This window comes from Oryx dammah, unplaced genomic scaffold (genome assembly GCF_014754425.2).
Source record: "Oryx dammah isolate SB20612 unplaced genomic scaffold, SCBI_Odam_1.1 HiC_scaffold_25, whole genome shotgun sequence".
NCBI lineage: Eukaryota > Metazoa > Chordata > Mammalia > Artiodactyla > Bovidae > Oryx > Oryx dammah.
In genome coordinates this window covers 85,309,650-85,327,445 of record NW_024070209.1, presented here as the reverse complement: position 1 = coordinate 85,327,445, position 17,796 = coordinate 85,309,650, and the positions used below count along the sequence as shown (strand labels likewise).

The 17,796-nt window shown below is 48.9% G+C and overlaps 1 protein-coding gene across 3 annotated transcripts in view; it reads left to right on the top strand.

Annotated features, from left to right (window-relative positions):
- Positions 1–12,580, top strand: part of GREB1 (growth regulating estrogen receptor binding 1) — a 70,846-nt gene extending 58,266 nt beyond the window's left edge. For 2 of the 3 annotated variants that reach the window (XM_040224782.1, XM_040224781.1), the window contains exons 25-32: positions 321–482; positions 1,385–1,589; positions 4,065–4,239; positions 5,784–6,002; positions 7,260–7,395; positions 8,478–8,678; positions 9,348–9,486; positions 10,912–12,580. In XM_040224782.1, coding sequence (XP_040080716.1) covers positions 321–482; positions 1,385–1,589; positions 4,065–4,239; positions 5,784–6,002; positions 7,260–7,395; positions 8,478–8,678; positions 9,348–9,486; positions 10,912–11,075 — 1,401 coding nt within the window. In that variant the 3' untranslated portion in view covers positions 11,076–12,580. Of the gene's footprint in view, positions 1–320; positions 483–1,384; positions 1,590–4,064; positions 4,240–5,783; positions 6,003–7,259; positions 7,396–8,477; positions 8,679–9,347; positions 9,487–10,911 lie in introns of those variants that run through there. The other variant, XM_040224783.1, reaches the window with a different exon arrangement.
- The last annotated feature ends 5,216 nt before the right edge of the window (positions 12,581–17,796 follow it).

Below are 17,796 nucleotides of genomic sequence, written 5' to 3'. Positions count from 1 at the left end.
AAAAATATGACCTGGAGCATGAAGGCTTTGGTGTCCCAGCATGCCTCTGGGTCCAATCCAGAGTCCAGAAGGGCTGGGTGGCTACAGAGGCATCCCCTGGGTACCGAGGGGTCAGCACCAGGATGGGAGCCTCTGACCAATCAGGCGTGGCCTCGGGTACACACTCGCGGGACCTGGGTGTCCATGCTGTGAACTGGCATCAGCTGGGGCAGCGGTGGCGGTAGCCTCTGTGTGGTCATGGTTGTAGCAGGCCTGGGTTCTTCCGGGAGGTCAGGCCGGACTCTGATGACAAGCTCTGTCCTTTCCCCCTCGCACCCCAGCTCTATGAGTCCACCCTGCACGCCTTTGCCTTCTCTTACTCCATGCTAGGAGAGGAAATCCAGCTCCACTTCATCATCCCCAAGTCCAAGGAGCACCACTTTGTCTTCAGCCAACCCGGAGGCCAGCTGGAGAGCATGCGACTGCCCCTCGTCACAGACAAGGTACTGGCCCTGTGGCCCTGGGGCTCAGCCTTGCAGACCCAGGGGCTGTTATCAAGCAATGAAAACCTTTGTGAAGTGGTAGTGCGGTCCTTTATTAGAGGGTGACGGAGGCTTTATTAGCTCTTCTACTCCGTTTTCTAGATGGTTCCCATCAGAACTGGTTAAGAGCACCAGCTCAGTGCACAGCTTTGTGGCAAGTGCTTTGAGAAATCAAGAAGGAATAGAAGACTTAGCTTGGTTGTTGAGAAAAGAGTGAAATAAAACACAGTTGTTTATATAGAAGATTCACAACCTGAGTGAATAAGAAGCTAGGCTGTATGGCTCAGAAGTGGAGGGATTTAAGTCACACAGGAATAACGTGCACTCAGTGTGTATTAGGTGCCAGTAGGTGAGGGTCATGGATTTGGGTCGCTGATAAATAAGCCCATGAGTTTTGCTCACCTTACACACCATTCTCAAACAAGCATTTATTTCGCTTTGTATTCTGTGCACCAGCAGTTTGGGCTCATTTCTGCTGGGTACTTATCCTGGTTGCCATCCCTTATGTTTGAAGTGAGTTACCAGGTTGGCGGTGGGGCTGGACTCTGGTGGCCTCAGTGGGATGCCCGTGTCTGCTCCTGTGGCCTCTCCTTGTCCAGCAGACTAGCCCGGGCTTCTCCCTCGGGTGGCGGTTTCTGAGAGCGGACAGAATGCCTCTGGAGGCCAGGCTCGGAACTGGCACGCCACCATCTGTACTGCATTTCATCTGTAGAAGCAAGTCCCAAGTCTCAGCCAGATGCAAGGCATGCAGAAACAGGCACCATCTTCTGATGGAGGAGGCTGCAGAGTCACATCTCGGAGGGAGGGCAGTCCTCGTGGCCAGGCTGACAAATGCTTGACGTCTCTGTGCCCATGCTCTCCAGAGTCACGAATACATAAAGAGCCCGACGTTCACTCCCACAACTGGCCGTCATGAGCACGGACTCTTTAACCTGTACCACGCGATGGACGGTGCCAGCCACCTGCACGTGCTGGTTGTCAAGGAATATGAAATGGCGATTTACAAGAAATACTGGCCCAACCATATCATGCTGGTCCTTCCCAGCATCTTCAACAGCGCTGGAGTTGGTAGGCCTTTTTTTTTTTTTTTTCCAAATCTGTTGCAAAGTTAAATTCAAGACACATTGACTTCATAGGAAATCCACTGAGAAATGTTTTTCTAGATCGAACACCTGTTTCCCCTTAGCCCCCTCCAACAGGTGTGTGCATATTAATACATCCATTCTATAATCACTACTGTCCCACCACTGCACCAAGACCACCTAAACCATGTGTGTGTGCTCTTCTGAATGTTCTGTGTGTGTGCGTGCTCAGTGGCTTCAGTCGTGTTCCACTCTTTGCGACCCCATGGACTGTAGCCCTCAGGTTCCTCCATCCATGGGATTTTCCAGGCATGCATACTGGAGTGGGTCACCATGCCCTCCTCCAGGGGATCTTCCTGACCCAAGGGGTGAGCCTGAATCTCCTACGTCTCCTGCATTGCAGGTGGATTCTTTACCACTGAGTCACTGGGGAAGCCCCTGAACGTTCTTAATCAGTTCAGTTCAGTAGCTCATTCGTGTCCAACTCTTTGCGACTATATGGACTGCAGCACGCCAGGCCTCCCTGTCTGTCACCAACTCCCGGAGTCTACTCAAACTCATGTCCATTGAGTCGGTGATGCCATCCAACCATCTTATCCTCTGTTGTCCCCTTCTCCTCCTGCCTTCAATCTTTCCCAGCATCAGGGTCTTTTCAAATGAGTCAGCTCTTTGCATCAGGGGGCCAAAGTATTGGAGTTTCAGCTTCAGAATCAGTCCTTCCGATGAATATTCAGCACTAATCTCCTTTAGGATGGACTGGTTGGATCTCCTTGCAGTCCAAGGGACTCTCAAGAGTCTTTTCCAACACTACAGTTCAAAAGCATCAATTCTTTGGCACTCAGCTTTCTTTATAGTCCAACTCTCAAGTCCATACATGACTACTGGAAAAACCATAGCCTTTACTAGACGGACCTTTGTTGACAAAGTAATGTCTCTGCTTTTTAGTATACTGTCTAGGTTGGTCATAACTTTCCTTTCTAGGAGTAGGCATCTTTTAATTTCATGGCTGCAGTCACCATCTGCAGTGATTATGGAGCCCCCCCCAAAATAAAGTCTGACACTGTTTCCCCATCTATTTGCCATGAAGTGATGGGACCGGATGACATGATCTTAGTTTCCTGAATGTTGAGCTTTAAGCCAACTTTTTCACTCTCCTCTTTCACTTTCATCAAGAGACTCTTTAGTTCTTCTTCACTTTCTGCTGTATGGGTGGTGTCATCTGCATATCTGAGGTTATTGATATTTCTCCTGGAAATCTTGATTCCAGCTTGTGCTTCATCCAGCCCAGTGTTTCTCATGATGTACTCTGCATATAAATTAAATAAGCATGGTGACAATATACAGCCTTGACATACTCCTTTTCCTATTTGGAACCAGTCTGTTGTTCCACGTCCAGTTCTAACTGTTGCTTCCTGACCTCCATACAGGTTTCTCAAGAGCAGGTCAGGTGGTCTGGTATTCCCATCTCTTTCAGAATTTTCCACAGTGTTATACCCTAATTTCACTAACTGCAGGTTTTCTGGGATAACCTGTCACTTGAATTCTTTGGTGATAGACCCTTTAAAACACACCCTACTCAATAAAATTTCTGTAAATGGAGACTTGAGAGAGTCTTCGAGGTGTTGACTGAAAGAACAAGCACAATGAGAGAGTTGTGAGTAAAGTTTTATTGGGGGAAAAATGAGGATCAGAGCCTGGGAGACAGCCTCTCAGATAGCCCTGAGGAACTGCTCCCAGGAGATGAGGGGAGAGGTTGGTGTATATGTGATCTTGGTGAAGGGGGTTAACTGCCATCAGGCACACATATCAGTGGAGGGATGCTGCTGGTCACCAGAAGGATGGCGCTGGTCACGGACAGCAGGTGTCTCCGTTAAGGATTTTAGTGCTTTTTTACATAGGAGACAGTGCACGAAACTGGGCTTATAAAATCTCCTGAAAAATATCTCACGATCTGAAGGCCTGTTCTGCTGGTTTGTCCTAGAGCCCAGAGTGACTCATTCTCCACCCTGAACTGCTTGCAGGGTGTGTTGAAGGTCTGCAGTGGCCACTAGTGACCTCATCCTTGTAGAGGGAGATGGTGAGAGACCGTTTTTGTCCGCATAGAATCGAAAGACCTTTCTCTTTCAGCTTTCTGGTTTTTAAAGCTATTTTGATTTGTTGACGATTCTTTTTTCCTTCAGTGCTTGGTTATTGCTTTATTCCTGGTCCATGAATCTCAGCTGTTAAAAAAGCAAAGATAAATAGACACATGTGTGCACAAATGGGAGGGGAGTGTTTTCTGCCCTCGAATTTCCTCTCCCGAGTCAACAGCCTATAGTGAGTGGATAAGGACTGCGGATAAGAGCGGGTAGGGCTGGGGCCTGGGTGGGCTTTCATCAAATTCTCGTGCTTAGCGGGGCTTTGTCCTGGGTCGGGGTGGGCACTTGGACTGACCCAAGTTGGGGTCGTCTGCTCATTTCAGGCGCCGCCCACTTCCTGATCAAGGAGCTGTCTTACCACAACCTGGAGCTGGAGCGGAACCGTCAGGAGGAGCTGGGAATCAAGCCCCAGGACATCTGGCCTTTCATTGTGATTTCTGATGATTCCTGCGTGATGTGGAATGTGGTGGATGTCGACAGTGGTGGGGAGAGAAGCAGGTGAGAGCCCCTTTCTCGATGGGGGCCCAGTGCGGGGATTCTTGTCCATCCTTTGAGGACCCCAGAAGGCGCCTCCTGTTAGAAGATGTGGTGTGCGATGGACAGAAGCCTATCTGCGGTGGGCTCACTGGCCAAGCTTTTGAGGTTTTAATTGAAAACATTTTACTGAGGCATAGTAGAGACAGAAAATAATGCAACATAGATTCAGTATAAAATATTTTTTTAAAAAGTGTCATGCATATCCAGGTATTTTCATAAACAGAACACACCCACTTAACAAATTCCCTGATGAAGAAACTGACCATCACCATCACTGATGCGCCCTCCCCCACACCTTCTAGAACCTTCTCCTTGCCCCAGCCTCCTCCTGACATGAAGCTGTATTTTTATTTGCTGTGACATTCGGGAAACGACTCTTTCTGGGACACCTTTGAAAGGGGCACTTGCCCTTGTCCTAGAGGTTTGTTACGAGGATTAGGTAAACCGTGAATTGTGTTCCTGGAGAGGGGTGATGGAGCGGCACAAGGTAGAAAAGGCTCAGTACATAGAGCTGCATCTGAGCATCATTGGGAAGATACCTCTGTGTGGTTTTTCGGCACAAGCATTTCAACTTAGCCTTTATCTTTGGCTTATTTGAGAAACAACTTGAATGCTTGGCTTTTTTTTTTTTTTTTGAGAGACGATGTGAGGTTAGTTCTTCTCTTTTGTGTTAGTGAGTCCTAAGTCCTAGTGTAACAACTTCCATCCTCACCACTGTTCTTCTAGAAAAAAATGTGTTCGGTCTGATAGAGCTCACAGACATGACACCAGCAAGCCGCCATGCTTTCAGCGTTATCACTGTCACCCCTCCGAGGGCAAGAGCTTGGCTGAGCACAGCGATGAGGAAGAGAACTAAGCTTTTCCCCTCTGCTTTTCTGAATTTCAATCCGAAGCAGAATGTTCAAGTCCTGGTGTGTCAGAGCTGGCTGAGGCCTTAGGAAGCTTAGCAGAAGCCCCTCGGCTGGGGAAAAGGAAGCTGAGATGCAGAGAAGTTGAGCCACTTACTGGGTCTCTCACACACAGAATTCTTGTTGCCTGGGCTACCAGCCCTGGGGTTACTCCCTTCAGCTACCCTCCCTGGTTGTCAGGTGGTCCTCACTGTCTTCCCAGGCCTCAGTTGCCATCAGGGTGGGGTGGGAGGTGCTTACACACGGCCTCCTTCCCTCTCCCCGACCTCCTTGGAATTGGCACCAGAAACGCGAGGTGGTGTGGCATGGTGCAGAGAATGTGGGCTCTGGAGACAGACAACACCCTTCCAGCCGAGCTCTGTTGAGTGACACTGGGCAAGTCAGCCAGAGCCGCCTTTTCTTCATCTGTGAAATGGGGATGATGGTTCTATGGCACAGGATTGCTGCAAGGATCAGCGATAATGAATTCAGAGTGCCTGGTGGCTGTGATGGGTTCTGGGCACAGCAGCCCGCCCGGCATGTTCAGGGGAAAGCAGCGGCCTGGCCGGCCCAGTCTGCATGCCGACCTGGGGATGTCCGTCTCCCTCCTTCGAGCAGAGAATGTTCCTGGTCGGAGAGAAACGTGTCCTTGAAGCACATCATGCAGCACATCGAGGCGTCCCCCAACATCACCCACTATGCCCTGATCGGCATGCGGAAGTGGTCCAGCAAGACCGGGAGCCACGAGGTGCGCGAGCCCTTCTCCCGCTGCCACGTGCATGACTTCATCGTCTTGAACGTGGACTTGACCCAGAACGTGCAGTACAACCAGAACCGGTGAGCCCCGCCCAGCCGTGCCATCAGCTCAGCCCACGGTCAGGGCCCTTTGTCCAACCACGTCCATCAGCTCAGCCCACGGTCCCAGGGCCCTCTGCAAGGGGCAGCCTTACTCCTGGAGGACCCTGGCTCCTTCCTTGCCCTGCAGAGCCTTCCCACCCATGACACTGGCCTGGCCCCTTGCTTTCAGTCCTCATGGATTTTTCTTTTTTTTAGTATTTTTGTTGCATAATTTTAGGGGAGAGCTGCATAAGACCATTTAACTTCCTTCACCAGTTCACACGGTACCGTATTTAATGATTTCCGTTCTTCTAGGTGGTATTTCTCTTGCTTTTCTGGCTCCTTCTGTGAACATATTACTTTCTAGGAGCTTGAGCACTGAAGGAAATTTCCTTGTGTCCCTCTCTCTGGATCTAGCCGCAGAAGCGCTCATGTCTCAAGAAGAATCCAGTTGCTAATGTTAGTGAGCCTTCTACCTGCCAGGGAGTGGGCACATCCCTGAGAGTGCCCGCAGAGGAGTGTCTGTTTTGGAGCAAACTGACCTGCTAGGAATGTGGGTTCTGCCATTTGTCAGCTTTGAAATTTAGGCAGATGACTCGCCATCTCTGAGTCTTGATTTCCTCAGCTGTAACAGTGGCTCATATATTTACTCTGGGAGGTCAGCTGTCTTCTTTTTAACACATAGATGAAGTGGCATTTGTTAAGTCCCCTTCATGGTACCTGGCATGGGGTACCAAGCTCAGTCGTGTCCGACTCTTTGTGACCCCATGGACTGTAGCCTACCAGGCTCCTCTGTCCACGGGATTTTCCAGGCAAGAGTACTGGAATGGGTTGCCATTTCCTTCTCCAGGGGATCTTCCCAACCCAAGGATTGAATCCCAGTCTCCCACATTGCAGGCAGACGCTTTACCATCTGAGCCACCAGGGAAGCAATAAATTTACTTTGGGAGGTCAGTTGTCTTCTTTTTAACAGATAGATGAAGTGGCGTCTGTTAAGTCCTCTCCACGGTGCCTGGCGTGGCGTGCATGGCCCACACGTGACAGGGCTTCTGTAGTGAAAGCCTGAGTACACCCTGCCTTCCTGGTGCAGGAGCATCACAGCTTGTCTCCTTCTTGGTTTGCCTCCTGTGCCTCCCAGGGGAAGGTCTCTGGGGCAGGAACAAGCTTCCTCATCCTCCCAGATACGGGGTGTCTGGTGGGGGCGTGGCCACGAGCTAACTGGAGGCCGACCCGCCCCCCTGCTCTGGTTCCCTCCAGGTTCACGTGTGATGACGTGGACTTCAATCTGCGGGTGCACAGCGCCGGCCTCCTGCTCTGCCGCTTCAACCGCTTCAGCGTGATGAAGAAGCAGATCGCGGTGGGCGGGCACAGGTCCTTCCACATCACGTCCAAGGTGGGTGCAGCCGTGCGCCCAGAGAGAGCTGCTGCCCATGGTGGGAAGGCTGGTGGGGAGGCCACCGGGCACCTTGGAGTCAGCAGGGTGGGCTTGACAGCTGGGAAGTGCTAGTGAAGGTTGCCTGTTGGGAGCCCTGAGAGGGGAAAGACTCCATTGAGTTGCCCTTCTCATCTCCGGTTCTGTATGTGTCTCCCTGCCGTGTGCGCACCACCAGCCTTCCAGTGTGCCCTTGCCCTCACTTCCCATGCCCACCCCACACTCTCGCTCCGTGTGATTTCTTGAGCACGTCTCCATCAGTGTCTTTGCTGCTCACTTGTCTGGCTTTTCTGGTGGGCAGAGCCCTTGGGGGTCAGATGTGGTACCGTGCTCTTCTTAGGGTCCCTGGGACAGCACCTGCTAAATACTGTCTGAATGGGACTGACAAGCTAGCTTGATGGGTGTGCCATCTGCCCTGGAGACAGCCTCCAGGTGGGGGGAGACTTGTCCTTGGTGATCTGTATCCTCCAGGAACCCATAGGGCGCTGGCACACCCCTGCCTTGAAGGTCCCTTTGATCCATGGAGGAGAGTGGCAGAGATGAGCTGAAGAAGTAGGAGAACCCATTGAAAGGTGTCCATCAGAGGACTTAAGTAGTCTTATGTATGTGCACAGTCTGTCTGGCTCCAGCCTGGGAAATACGTTGGTGATGATGTAAGAGACTGTGGGCTCAGACGGCCGGGCTGTTGAGAGGAAGACCAGTGGGACTGGACAGGAGACAGAGGGGGTCCGGAGGTCAGGGGGAAGGCTGGCCCTTCCCAGGGGCTGACATCTCGGGATCTGGGGGAACATTCGGTCCGTGGGTTCTCTTATTTTTTTCTAGATAAGACAGCCAGGTCTCTGCACGGAGTGGTCATTGTCTACAGTCACTGATCCCGTGGTCAGTTTTTACAAGTCCCACTTTAGTTAAGCCAAATTTTCTTTAATAGAGAGCTTCACCGTGGATGTATATGTTCTCACATCACGGTTGCACACAGCCATCCATGACGGGAAGGCCCACTCTGGGTCCCCGGGAGTGGCTGACGCCCGTCTGTCCCCACACAGGTGTCAGACAGCCCCATGGCCGTCGTGCCCGCCCAGTACATCTGCGCCCCCGACAGCAAGCACACGTTCCTTGCGGCCCCCGCGCAGCTCCTCCTGGAGAAGTTCCTCCAGCACCACAGCCACCGCTTCTTCCCGCTGTCCCTGAAGAATCTCGGCCACCCCGTGCTGTCCGTGGACTGCTACCTGAACCTGGGGTCCCAGGTAACCATCCGAGGGGGGCGCTGTCGAGCCCATCAATCAGAGAAGTCCCTCAACACAGGAGCTGGAACCCAGAACTTGGAATTATAGCCCCGCAACTGCGTCAACTCTGGCCCGGCCCCCGCCTTACAGTCCATAAGATAAAGGCTGAAAGAATTAGAAAGGTGTGCCCCCATATCAAGGGGCTTCCCTGGTGGCTCAGTGGTAAAGAACCCGCCTGCCAACGCAGGCACAGGAGATGCGGGTTTGATCCCTGGGCCGGGAAGATCGACTGGAGAAGGGCATGGCAACCCACTCCAGTATTCTTGCCTGGAGAATCTCGTGGACAGAGGAAGCTGGCGGGCTACAGTCCATGGCGTCAAAAAGAGGCGGACACAACTGAAGCGACTTAGCACACACACCCTGATAAAGAAAGTTAGGAAACAATCTTACTACTAATGCCAGAACATTTCTGATTCTCAAATGAGGTAATGAATAGCTATATCTGGGTAAGTCTCGGAGTTGATGTTTAGAACATAAGATTTGGAAATGACATTGAATATTGTGTTTGGTCCTCCAAGCCTGAGCTTGACCTGGCAGTTAGTGTGTGTTAGATGCAAAGCTCTAGCACATGCTGTGGGGGTGTTTCATGGAAAATGACTTTTCTCATGGATTCCTTTTTCTTCCCCCCAGATCTCTGTGTGTTACGTGAGCTCCAGGCCCCACTCGTTAAACATCAGCTGCTCTGACTTCGTGTTCAGTGGACTCTTGCTGTACCTCTGTGACTCTTTCGTGGGAGCTAGCTTTTTGAAAAAGTTTCATTTTCTGAAAGGTAACTTCTCGTGCTCTTACGGTGGACCTTGACAAATGGCTGTCATCACTGGCACCTCTGTGCAGGTGAACCTGGTCCTCATCCTTTTTGCCAGCGAGTAAGCTGAGACTCAGGCTTCCCTGGTGGCTCAGTGATAAAGAATCTGCCTGCCAGTACAGGAGACATGGGTTTGATCCCTGAGTTGGGAAGATCCCTTGGAGGAGGGCTTGGCAACCCACCCCAGTATTCTTGCCTGGAGAATCCCGTGGACAGAGGAGCCTGGTGGGCTACAGTCCACGGGGTCACAAAGAGTCAGACACGACTGAGCGACTAAACAACAACAGCAAAACTGAGACTCAGGGCTTGTGACTTTCCCGGCTCTCCAGGGCTTGGCAACCCACCCCAGTATTCTTGCCTGGAGAGAGGCAAGTCACAAGACTCAGGGCTTGTGACTTTCCCGGCTCTCCAGGGAGGCACAGGGAAGCTGGGGCGGGATCCCAGGATGGCTCTTCCCCTCTACCTGTTTGCAGAGAGATAAGACACATCCCCTTTCTTCCCAGTGACCAGCAGATATTTTCAACTTTTCTGTTGCTTTTCAGGCCAGGCTCTTAGCCAAAGCATGCAGACCTCCTAGACACTTTTTCTTCTTGATGGATGAGTTCTTCTTCTTTGTCTTGGGCTGCTGCGTGCATCTTTACTTTGCTTCTAATCTTTCTCCCTCTATAGGTGTTTTCGTGCTGGAGTGGTTGAGAGTGGGAAACATTCATTCAGTATGACTTAAAAACACTATTTCCAATCCAGCTGGGATCCCTAATTGATCTTCACTTTTTCTTGGTTGGCCGTGACACCCACCTTCCTCTCTGCGAGGTGTTAAGTGAGCACCGGGGTTGCATAAGCTTTGGGGAAATAGTCAGAGGTTTCCACAACATTCTGTGCTCCTGGGAAACATCTTGTCTAATAGAAGGATAGGACGTGGAGGTAGGGGGGTAGATGGTATGAATACCCATGATTATTGATGTGTGCTAGGCGTCGAGAGGAGGGAGAATTCACGTTGCCAGGCAGGAGGTGCGTGGGTCCTGGGTAAGTGGCCGACTGCGATGAGTGAAGAGGGCAGGGTTAGGCTGTGGGCCAGGGTGTCTCCCACCAGGGCTGGAGCTGAGGATGCTGGTTTGTGATCCTGAGTCTGTCTCCTTCTCCCTGTCTGCTCGCTTCTTTGCCATCATTTCTTGGTTCAGTGTTGTCTCATCTGCCAGACCTGCCAAGTCACACGCTCACCGTCTGGCTAAGATGGTGAAGCAGCCCCTGGAAACAGGCGCTCACTTGGACATCTGGCCCTTCTCTTCCAGAAGCAGCATCTTTTGTTCCGGCAAACGGCAGCCGGGTGGGAGCTTTCCTGCACAGAAACTCCCCTGTTCCATTCACACACCTCTGCCGTTGTCCACACAGGTGCCACGTTGTGTGTGATCTGTCAGGACCGCAACTCGCTCCGCCAGACAGTCGTCCGCCTGGAGCTGGAAGACGAGTGGCAGTTTCGGCTGCGAGATGAATTCCAGACGGCCAACGCCAAGGAGGACCGGCCACTCTTCTTCCTGACCGGACGGCACATCTGAGGGTGGAGCCTGCCCAACCTCAGGCTGCTGAGGCTAAAGGAAGAATCGGAACCCTGGGGCGTCTGGACCGGGACGGGACCCAGAGGTGTTTATTGCCACACCTTCATGGTAGGGGCCAGGGAACCATAGGTCCCAGAGATGCGTGGAGACTTACTGAGAGCAACAGGGATGAGTGGATGGTGAGCAAGAACTCCAACCCCAGATTCCTAGGTTCCGGGCCAGACTGCACCGCCCTGGCCTGTATCAAAGTCCATTTTATGAAGAACAAAGTTTTGCCTACTCTTACATCATCCATATGCTTCCATGGACAAACTTGACTTTCCTCTTAGTTCTGAAGGATCCCTCTTGGATTATCTTGTAGAGATGCCAGCATTTCAGATGGTGGATGTGATGTTGGCTAAGTAGGTTTCCCTCTAACCTACTCCAGAGCAATAGTCCAAAAGACCATTTTAACCGTAAAGGCTGGACACAAGAAAAAATGAAGTAGGTTCACTTAATTACGAATTGTGTAAGGTTACTCTTTTAGAAACTAGCCCAAAGGCATCAAATTTAATAAAGTAAAACAAATAGTTTCACTTCAGAGCAAATACGATTCTATTAAAATAGTATAGGGTAAATACCCTACCTCTTAGAAAGGGCAAAAGTGAAAAGAAACTTTTTTAAAAAAAACTACAGGGCTTGCAGGAAGGAAATTAGGATTGCAGAGATTGACCTTGAGAAACAGAATTTGCCTTACAAAGGAAAGAGAGCCAAACGTCTTTCTTGAAACAAACAGTGAAAACAACCAAAGCGATAGGGAAAGTAGCTGATAAGAACTAGACTTCTGACTCTAATTTATTGAAGCTCAATTTTTAGCTCCTTGAATTGCTCATCTTCTCTTCTGAATGTTTGGTCCCCGTCCAGAGAGGAAGGGGACAGACAAGGTAACGGTTGTACTGTGATACTCTGCCTTGCCTGCCAGAATATTTTTTAAACCAGCGTGTTAGGGTGCCCCCTAGAGGCCGGGCCCGGGGCCAGGTGCTTTCACAGTTACTATCTTGCTTACCCTTTCTAGCAGCCTTGTGCTGTGGAATCATTCTTCCCATTTGAAAGATGAGCCGGTTCTGAGATGCAAACAGTGCATCTCCCCAAGATCACACGGCTGCAGACTCCAGGGAAGACGAATAGCCGAGCGGACTCCGGGGTCCGTCTCCCCGGCCCACCACACTGTTTGTGGAGTGGCCCTTAGCCAGAGGAAAAGTTGAAAGGTCCTCAGAAATGAATCAGCAGAATGCACTCTTGTCCATCCATCTTAGACGTTTATAAGCACTCTAATGGATACTAATCTGACAAGGAATTATGTTCAAAGATGATGCCAAAGAGTTAATGTCAATCTTTTCTTCCCTGAGGAAAAAAAAAATAGTCCATGAGTATAAAAAATTTAGATCAATGTTTCTAAAAAACGATCACTTTGTATATGTCATTATTCCTATTTTGGAATAAAAACTTAACCTTTTTATGTTCTACCTTCTTGAGTCTTTCATAAATGGCGGCTTCTAGACTCCTCTTCTCCTTTTATTTGTTAAAGTTGAAAAAAAAACTAACATTCTTGTTTGTTCCAGCCTTATAAATAAAATTCTTAGTGCATGTATTGCTTCTTTGGTGGGAATGAATTGCACTGTCTTAGAGAACTACCTGCTTGAAATCTCAGTGTGTGACAGAAAGGGTAGTTTGAGAAAGAAAAGAATAAATTCATGAAAGTAAGTGTATACTAAGATGTGCTCGCTGTTCAGCTGGACAGTCATGTCCCGCTCTTTGCAACCCCATGGACTGCAGCACGCCAGACTTCCCTGTCCTTCACTATCTCCCTGAGTCTGTTCCAACTCGTGTCCATTGAGTCAGTGATGCCATCCAATCATCTCATCCTCTGTTACCTCCTGCCCTCAATCTTTCCCAGCATGAGGATCTTTTCCAATGAGCTGGCTTTTCGCATCAGGTGGCCAAAGTATTGGAGCTTCAGCATCAGTTCCTTCAATGAGTATTCAAGATTGATTTCCTTTGGGATTGACTGGTTTGATCTCCTTGTAGCTGATGGGTTGAAGCTCAGGCTGAGAGAGTGTAGACCCCCAGGTAGACAGGGGACCTGGGGAGCCAGGCCTTTGTGAATAAGACAAACTCACAGCAGCCCCCTCTCCGTGGCATTGTTTTGTCCCCACAGTCACTTGAGGCAGTTAATAGCAGACATGAGCTCCCTAGTACAAAAATAAACTCACAGGTAAAACTCATAACAAAAATAAAGGAAATGTTATAAGGGAGGAGATGATAACCTCCATAATGAGTCAGTACAACAAACAATCCTATAAAACAAGTGTAATTAAATTCAGGGGGAAAGATGGTATTGTATCCAAGACCAAAAAAACCCTAGCAATTACAGATCTTAGAAGTTAAAATCTCAGTGGGCAGATGAAATAGACCAGCTCAAGAGTGAAACAGACAGCTGGGAAGTAAGCTGAAAAAAGTCTAGAGGACAGCACAAGGAATGTTCCCAATCTCTGCTCACCCTTTACTTCTTCCTCCACTCACTGCGTATCAGCTGCCCGGCCCTCCTGGAGGTGCCCACCTCTGCCCAGGGTGCTCCTCTCCCTCACATCTGCCTGGACCCCTCCCTCACTTCCTCTGGGCCCTTAATACTCAAAAGCCACCTCCTCAACGTCGTCATCCCTCACTGAGTGTATCAGAACACAGTGTGTTTAGTTGTCTTTGCTTTTTTTCTTGGTCTTTCCCCTTGAAAGTAGGAACTGTATGAGGTAGTTTCACTGCTCTGTTCTCAGAGCTTTGATTATGCCCAGCACATGGCGGATGCTTGTGAAATGCCCATTGAGTGAATGAATGAATCTCTCCTATCTTAGCTGATCCCAACATGGGAGCTGGGAGTGGGAGTGGTCAGTGATGGAGGAATTGATAAAATGAGTGAAACAGCACAAATTCTTGGTTTACTAGGGGTAGAAGTGATTAACATAATTAGTGAAAAAGGAACATTTAGACGTGTTAAAAACATTTAGAGTAGCTGCTAAAAGGGAAAAACTGGATGGCCAACACCTTAAACATCAAAAGAAAAATCAACACTGACAAAATCAGTGTAGGAGTTGAGTGGGCTGGGGAGGGGAAGGGGGTAAAAAGCAAGAAAACTTGAGGAATAAAGAACATATTTAAAACTATCAATAATCAAATTAATTTTCTTGACTCAGATTGTGTCAAGAAAGCTAATCAGACTAGGACTTCATATTTAAAAATTAAATAGGCAATGGGATGTTTTAAGTTAAAGTCCCAGGTTCTACTCAGGGTGATAAGACTGTCCCCAAACTTTGTAAAAATGCCAACTATGAAATATGAAGAACTCTGAGAAATGTGAGAAGGGGTAAATTGTTTAATCATAAGGGGAGACTAGTACATCTCTCGCAGAAGTAGAGAAAGAAGACCCACAGAAATGAGAGTTGGTCTACAGTAATTAGCTTTCAAAGAGGAGAGAATTCTTGTATAATAAAAATTCCAGAAAATGTTCTAGGATAGATAGTAGTGATGGTTGCATACACTGTGAAAGTGCTAATTTTTATGTGTATATAAACACAATAAAAAAACTCTCCCAGAACCTTGGGAAATATGGAATCCTGTACTTCTGCAAGGCCAGATAACAGTCACCCCAAAACCAGATAACAATAGTAAGTTCACACCAATAATACCAATTCTTTTTTCCTGAATGCTTTCAGCGCTCTAAGACTCTTGCAATAAAGGAGGAAAAATCATGCTCCAGGAGCAACATTTATATGGATGTCAGTGTTCTCAACATAGGATGTGGCAGTGCAGAGGGCATGGAATCTGAAACTGGGAGACTTGGGTTCGCTCCTTGGTTCCTTTGCCAAGTCAACCAGCTCCATATGTTAGCTATGAAATCAGCAACACTGAGTAGCAAATTTTTTCACCATATAGTATGGTTATGTATTTTACTAGATGACTAATTGTCCATTATTTCATTTAATCATCACAATTAAAGCTGGAAGTAGATCATTGGTATCATTTTACACAAAAGAAACTAGGGTTCAGAAAGGCTAGGTGACTCATCTGAGATCACACAGGTCTCAAGTGACAAAATGGATCTAGGTTCATCCCTGCAAGTATAAGGATAGTTCCATTAACATCACAGCTGCTACTTATTTTGAGTCATTTACTCCCACCAAATGCTATATATTAGTAGGTGCTGTTGGCTTCTAAGACTGTGCAATGAAAAATACTGATCCCGAATTTTCTCACTGAGAGGAGAGATGTTGGGTTGCCTGTTGAAGGTGGTTCTGGGTTCACGAATGTACCACAGGCAGCACATAAGTACCATCCAGAGTCCAGGAAACCCCCAGCATCAGGGTTTAGAAACCACTTCCAATAAAGATGTCTGCACTAAACCTCTCAGGTCTGGCTTTAGATTCTGCAGACAGTCCTCATTTCAGGGAAAACCGTGAACCAAGGGCAAGTCCAGTGTCCACAGCTGCTGTTTCTTTTTCAGTCTACTGGCTTAAGAGGACTTCCAGCTCAAAAGGAATTAGCATTTTAATTAGTGAAACAGTTGGAAAGGCCAGTACAGAGTTTTCAAGTCCTTCAGGTCTAGAGGAGAAACAGAAATTCTGTGACTGCATTTGTCATTCGCCGAATAGACTGTCCCAGTTTCCTTGTGCCTTTTCTTCTAGAACTCTGGCGAGCAGCAGTTTTTCTCTCTTAGGATCTTTACTCTCTGCAAGGTTTTTCCTTGGGTGGCAATCCACCCTGCCAGAAAGAGTGGGCTTTAGGTGGTGCTGAGTGGAATTGTGTTCCCCAAAATGATGTATTGAAGTCCTAAGGAGAGTGAAAAAGTTGGCTTAAAGCTCAACATTCAGAAAACTAAGACCATGGCATCCAGTCCCATCACTTCATGGCAAATAAATGGGGAAACAGTGGAAACAGGGTCAGACTTAATTTGTTTGGGCTCCAAAACTACTTCAGATGGTGATTACAGCCATGAAATTAAAAGATGCTTACTCCTTGGTAGAAAAGTTATGACCAACTTAAACAGCATATTAAAAAGCAGAGACATTACTTTGCCAACAAAGGTCCGTCTAGTCAAGGCTATGGTTTTTCCAGTGGTCATGTGTGGATGTGAGAGTCAGAATGTAAAGAAAGCTGAGTGCTGAAGAATTGATGCTTTTGAACTGTAGTGTTGGAGAAGACTCTTGAGAGTACCTTGGACTGCAAGGAGATCCAACCAGTCCATCCTAAAGGAAATCAGTCCTGAATATTCATCGGAAGGACTGATTTTGAAGCTGAAACTCCAATACTTTGGCCACCTGATGTGAAGAGCTGACTCATTTGAAAAGACCCTGATGCTGGGAAAGATTGAAGGCGGGAGGAGAAGGGGATGACAGAGGATGAGATGGTTGGATGGCATCACTGACTCAATCAATGCACACCAGTTTGAGTGAACTCCCGGAGTTGGTGATGGACAGGGAGGCCTGGTGTGCTGCAGTCCATGGGGTCACAAAGAGTCAGACATGACTGAGTGACTGAACTGAACTGAACCCTCAGTCCTTCAGTATGTGAATTTAATTGGAAATAGAGTTGTTGCTGATGTAGTTAGTTGAAATGAGATCATATTGGAGTCAAGTAGACTCCTAATCTACTTGTAAGTGGTGTCCTTAGAAAGAGAAACAGGAAGAATGCCATGGGCCCATGGACACAGACTGGAGTGGTCTATCTACATGCTAAGGAATTCCAAGGAATGCCAGGGACCATCGGAAGCTGAAGACAAAGATTCTTTCCTAGAGCTCCAGAGATGGGCCTTTTGGATCAGATCACAGGACTTCCCAGATGACTCCGTGGTAAAGAGCCTGCCTGCCAATGCAGGAGATGCAGATCCGATCCCTGCCTGGAGAAGGAAACCCACTCCAGTATTCCTGCCAGGAGACCCCCATGGGCAGAGGAGTCTGGTGGGCCGCAGTCCATGAGACCTCAAAGAGTCGCACATGGCTTAGCGACTGACCAGAAACAACAGGGGCATCACCGACTCAGTGGACATGAGTTTGAGCCAGCTCTAGGAGATGGTGAAGGACAGGGAAGCCTGGCGTGCTGCAGTCCAGGGGGTCATAAAGAGTTAGACATGACTGAGCGACTGAACAGCAACACAGGGGTCTTCAGCCAGTGCCACAGCCCAGCCACGCAGGGCAGAGAGGGGCTGCCCCTCCACATGCCCATCTGGAGCATGTCCTTGTCCATCCACCGGGCAGCCTTATGCCTGACTGCAGAGCCACCTGACGGGAGGTCCCCGAGACCAGTGCTGGGCGACTCCTTCCAGGACGCCCTTCTTCCCCGACAAGGAGGGTGGTTGGCTCTGTGCAGGCTCCCCGTGAAGTGTGTGTCTTCGCCTCTGGCCTTTTCTCACAGCCTCTGGGGCTGGGGGCTGGGATAGTCACCTCCCCGTCACGCAGCGGTCCCTGTACAGCACCCCGGGCCATGTGCCCAGGCTGGGCCTTCCTCCTCCAGCCGCACATCCTGTCTTCCTTTGCACATTCCAGCTTTTCACTTTAAACAGGGTGCCCGTCCAGGTGTGTGTGTGTGTGTAGTGTGTTGATTTTTCAAGTATGTATGTGTCAAGTATGTGGTGTGATACATATGCCTGTGTGTGTGTGCACATGGTGTGTGTGTGTGCACATGGTGTGTGTGT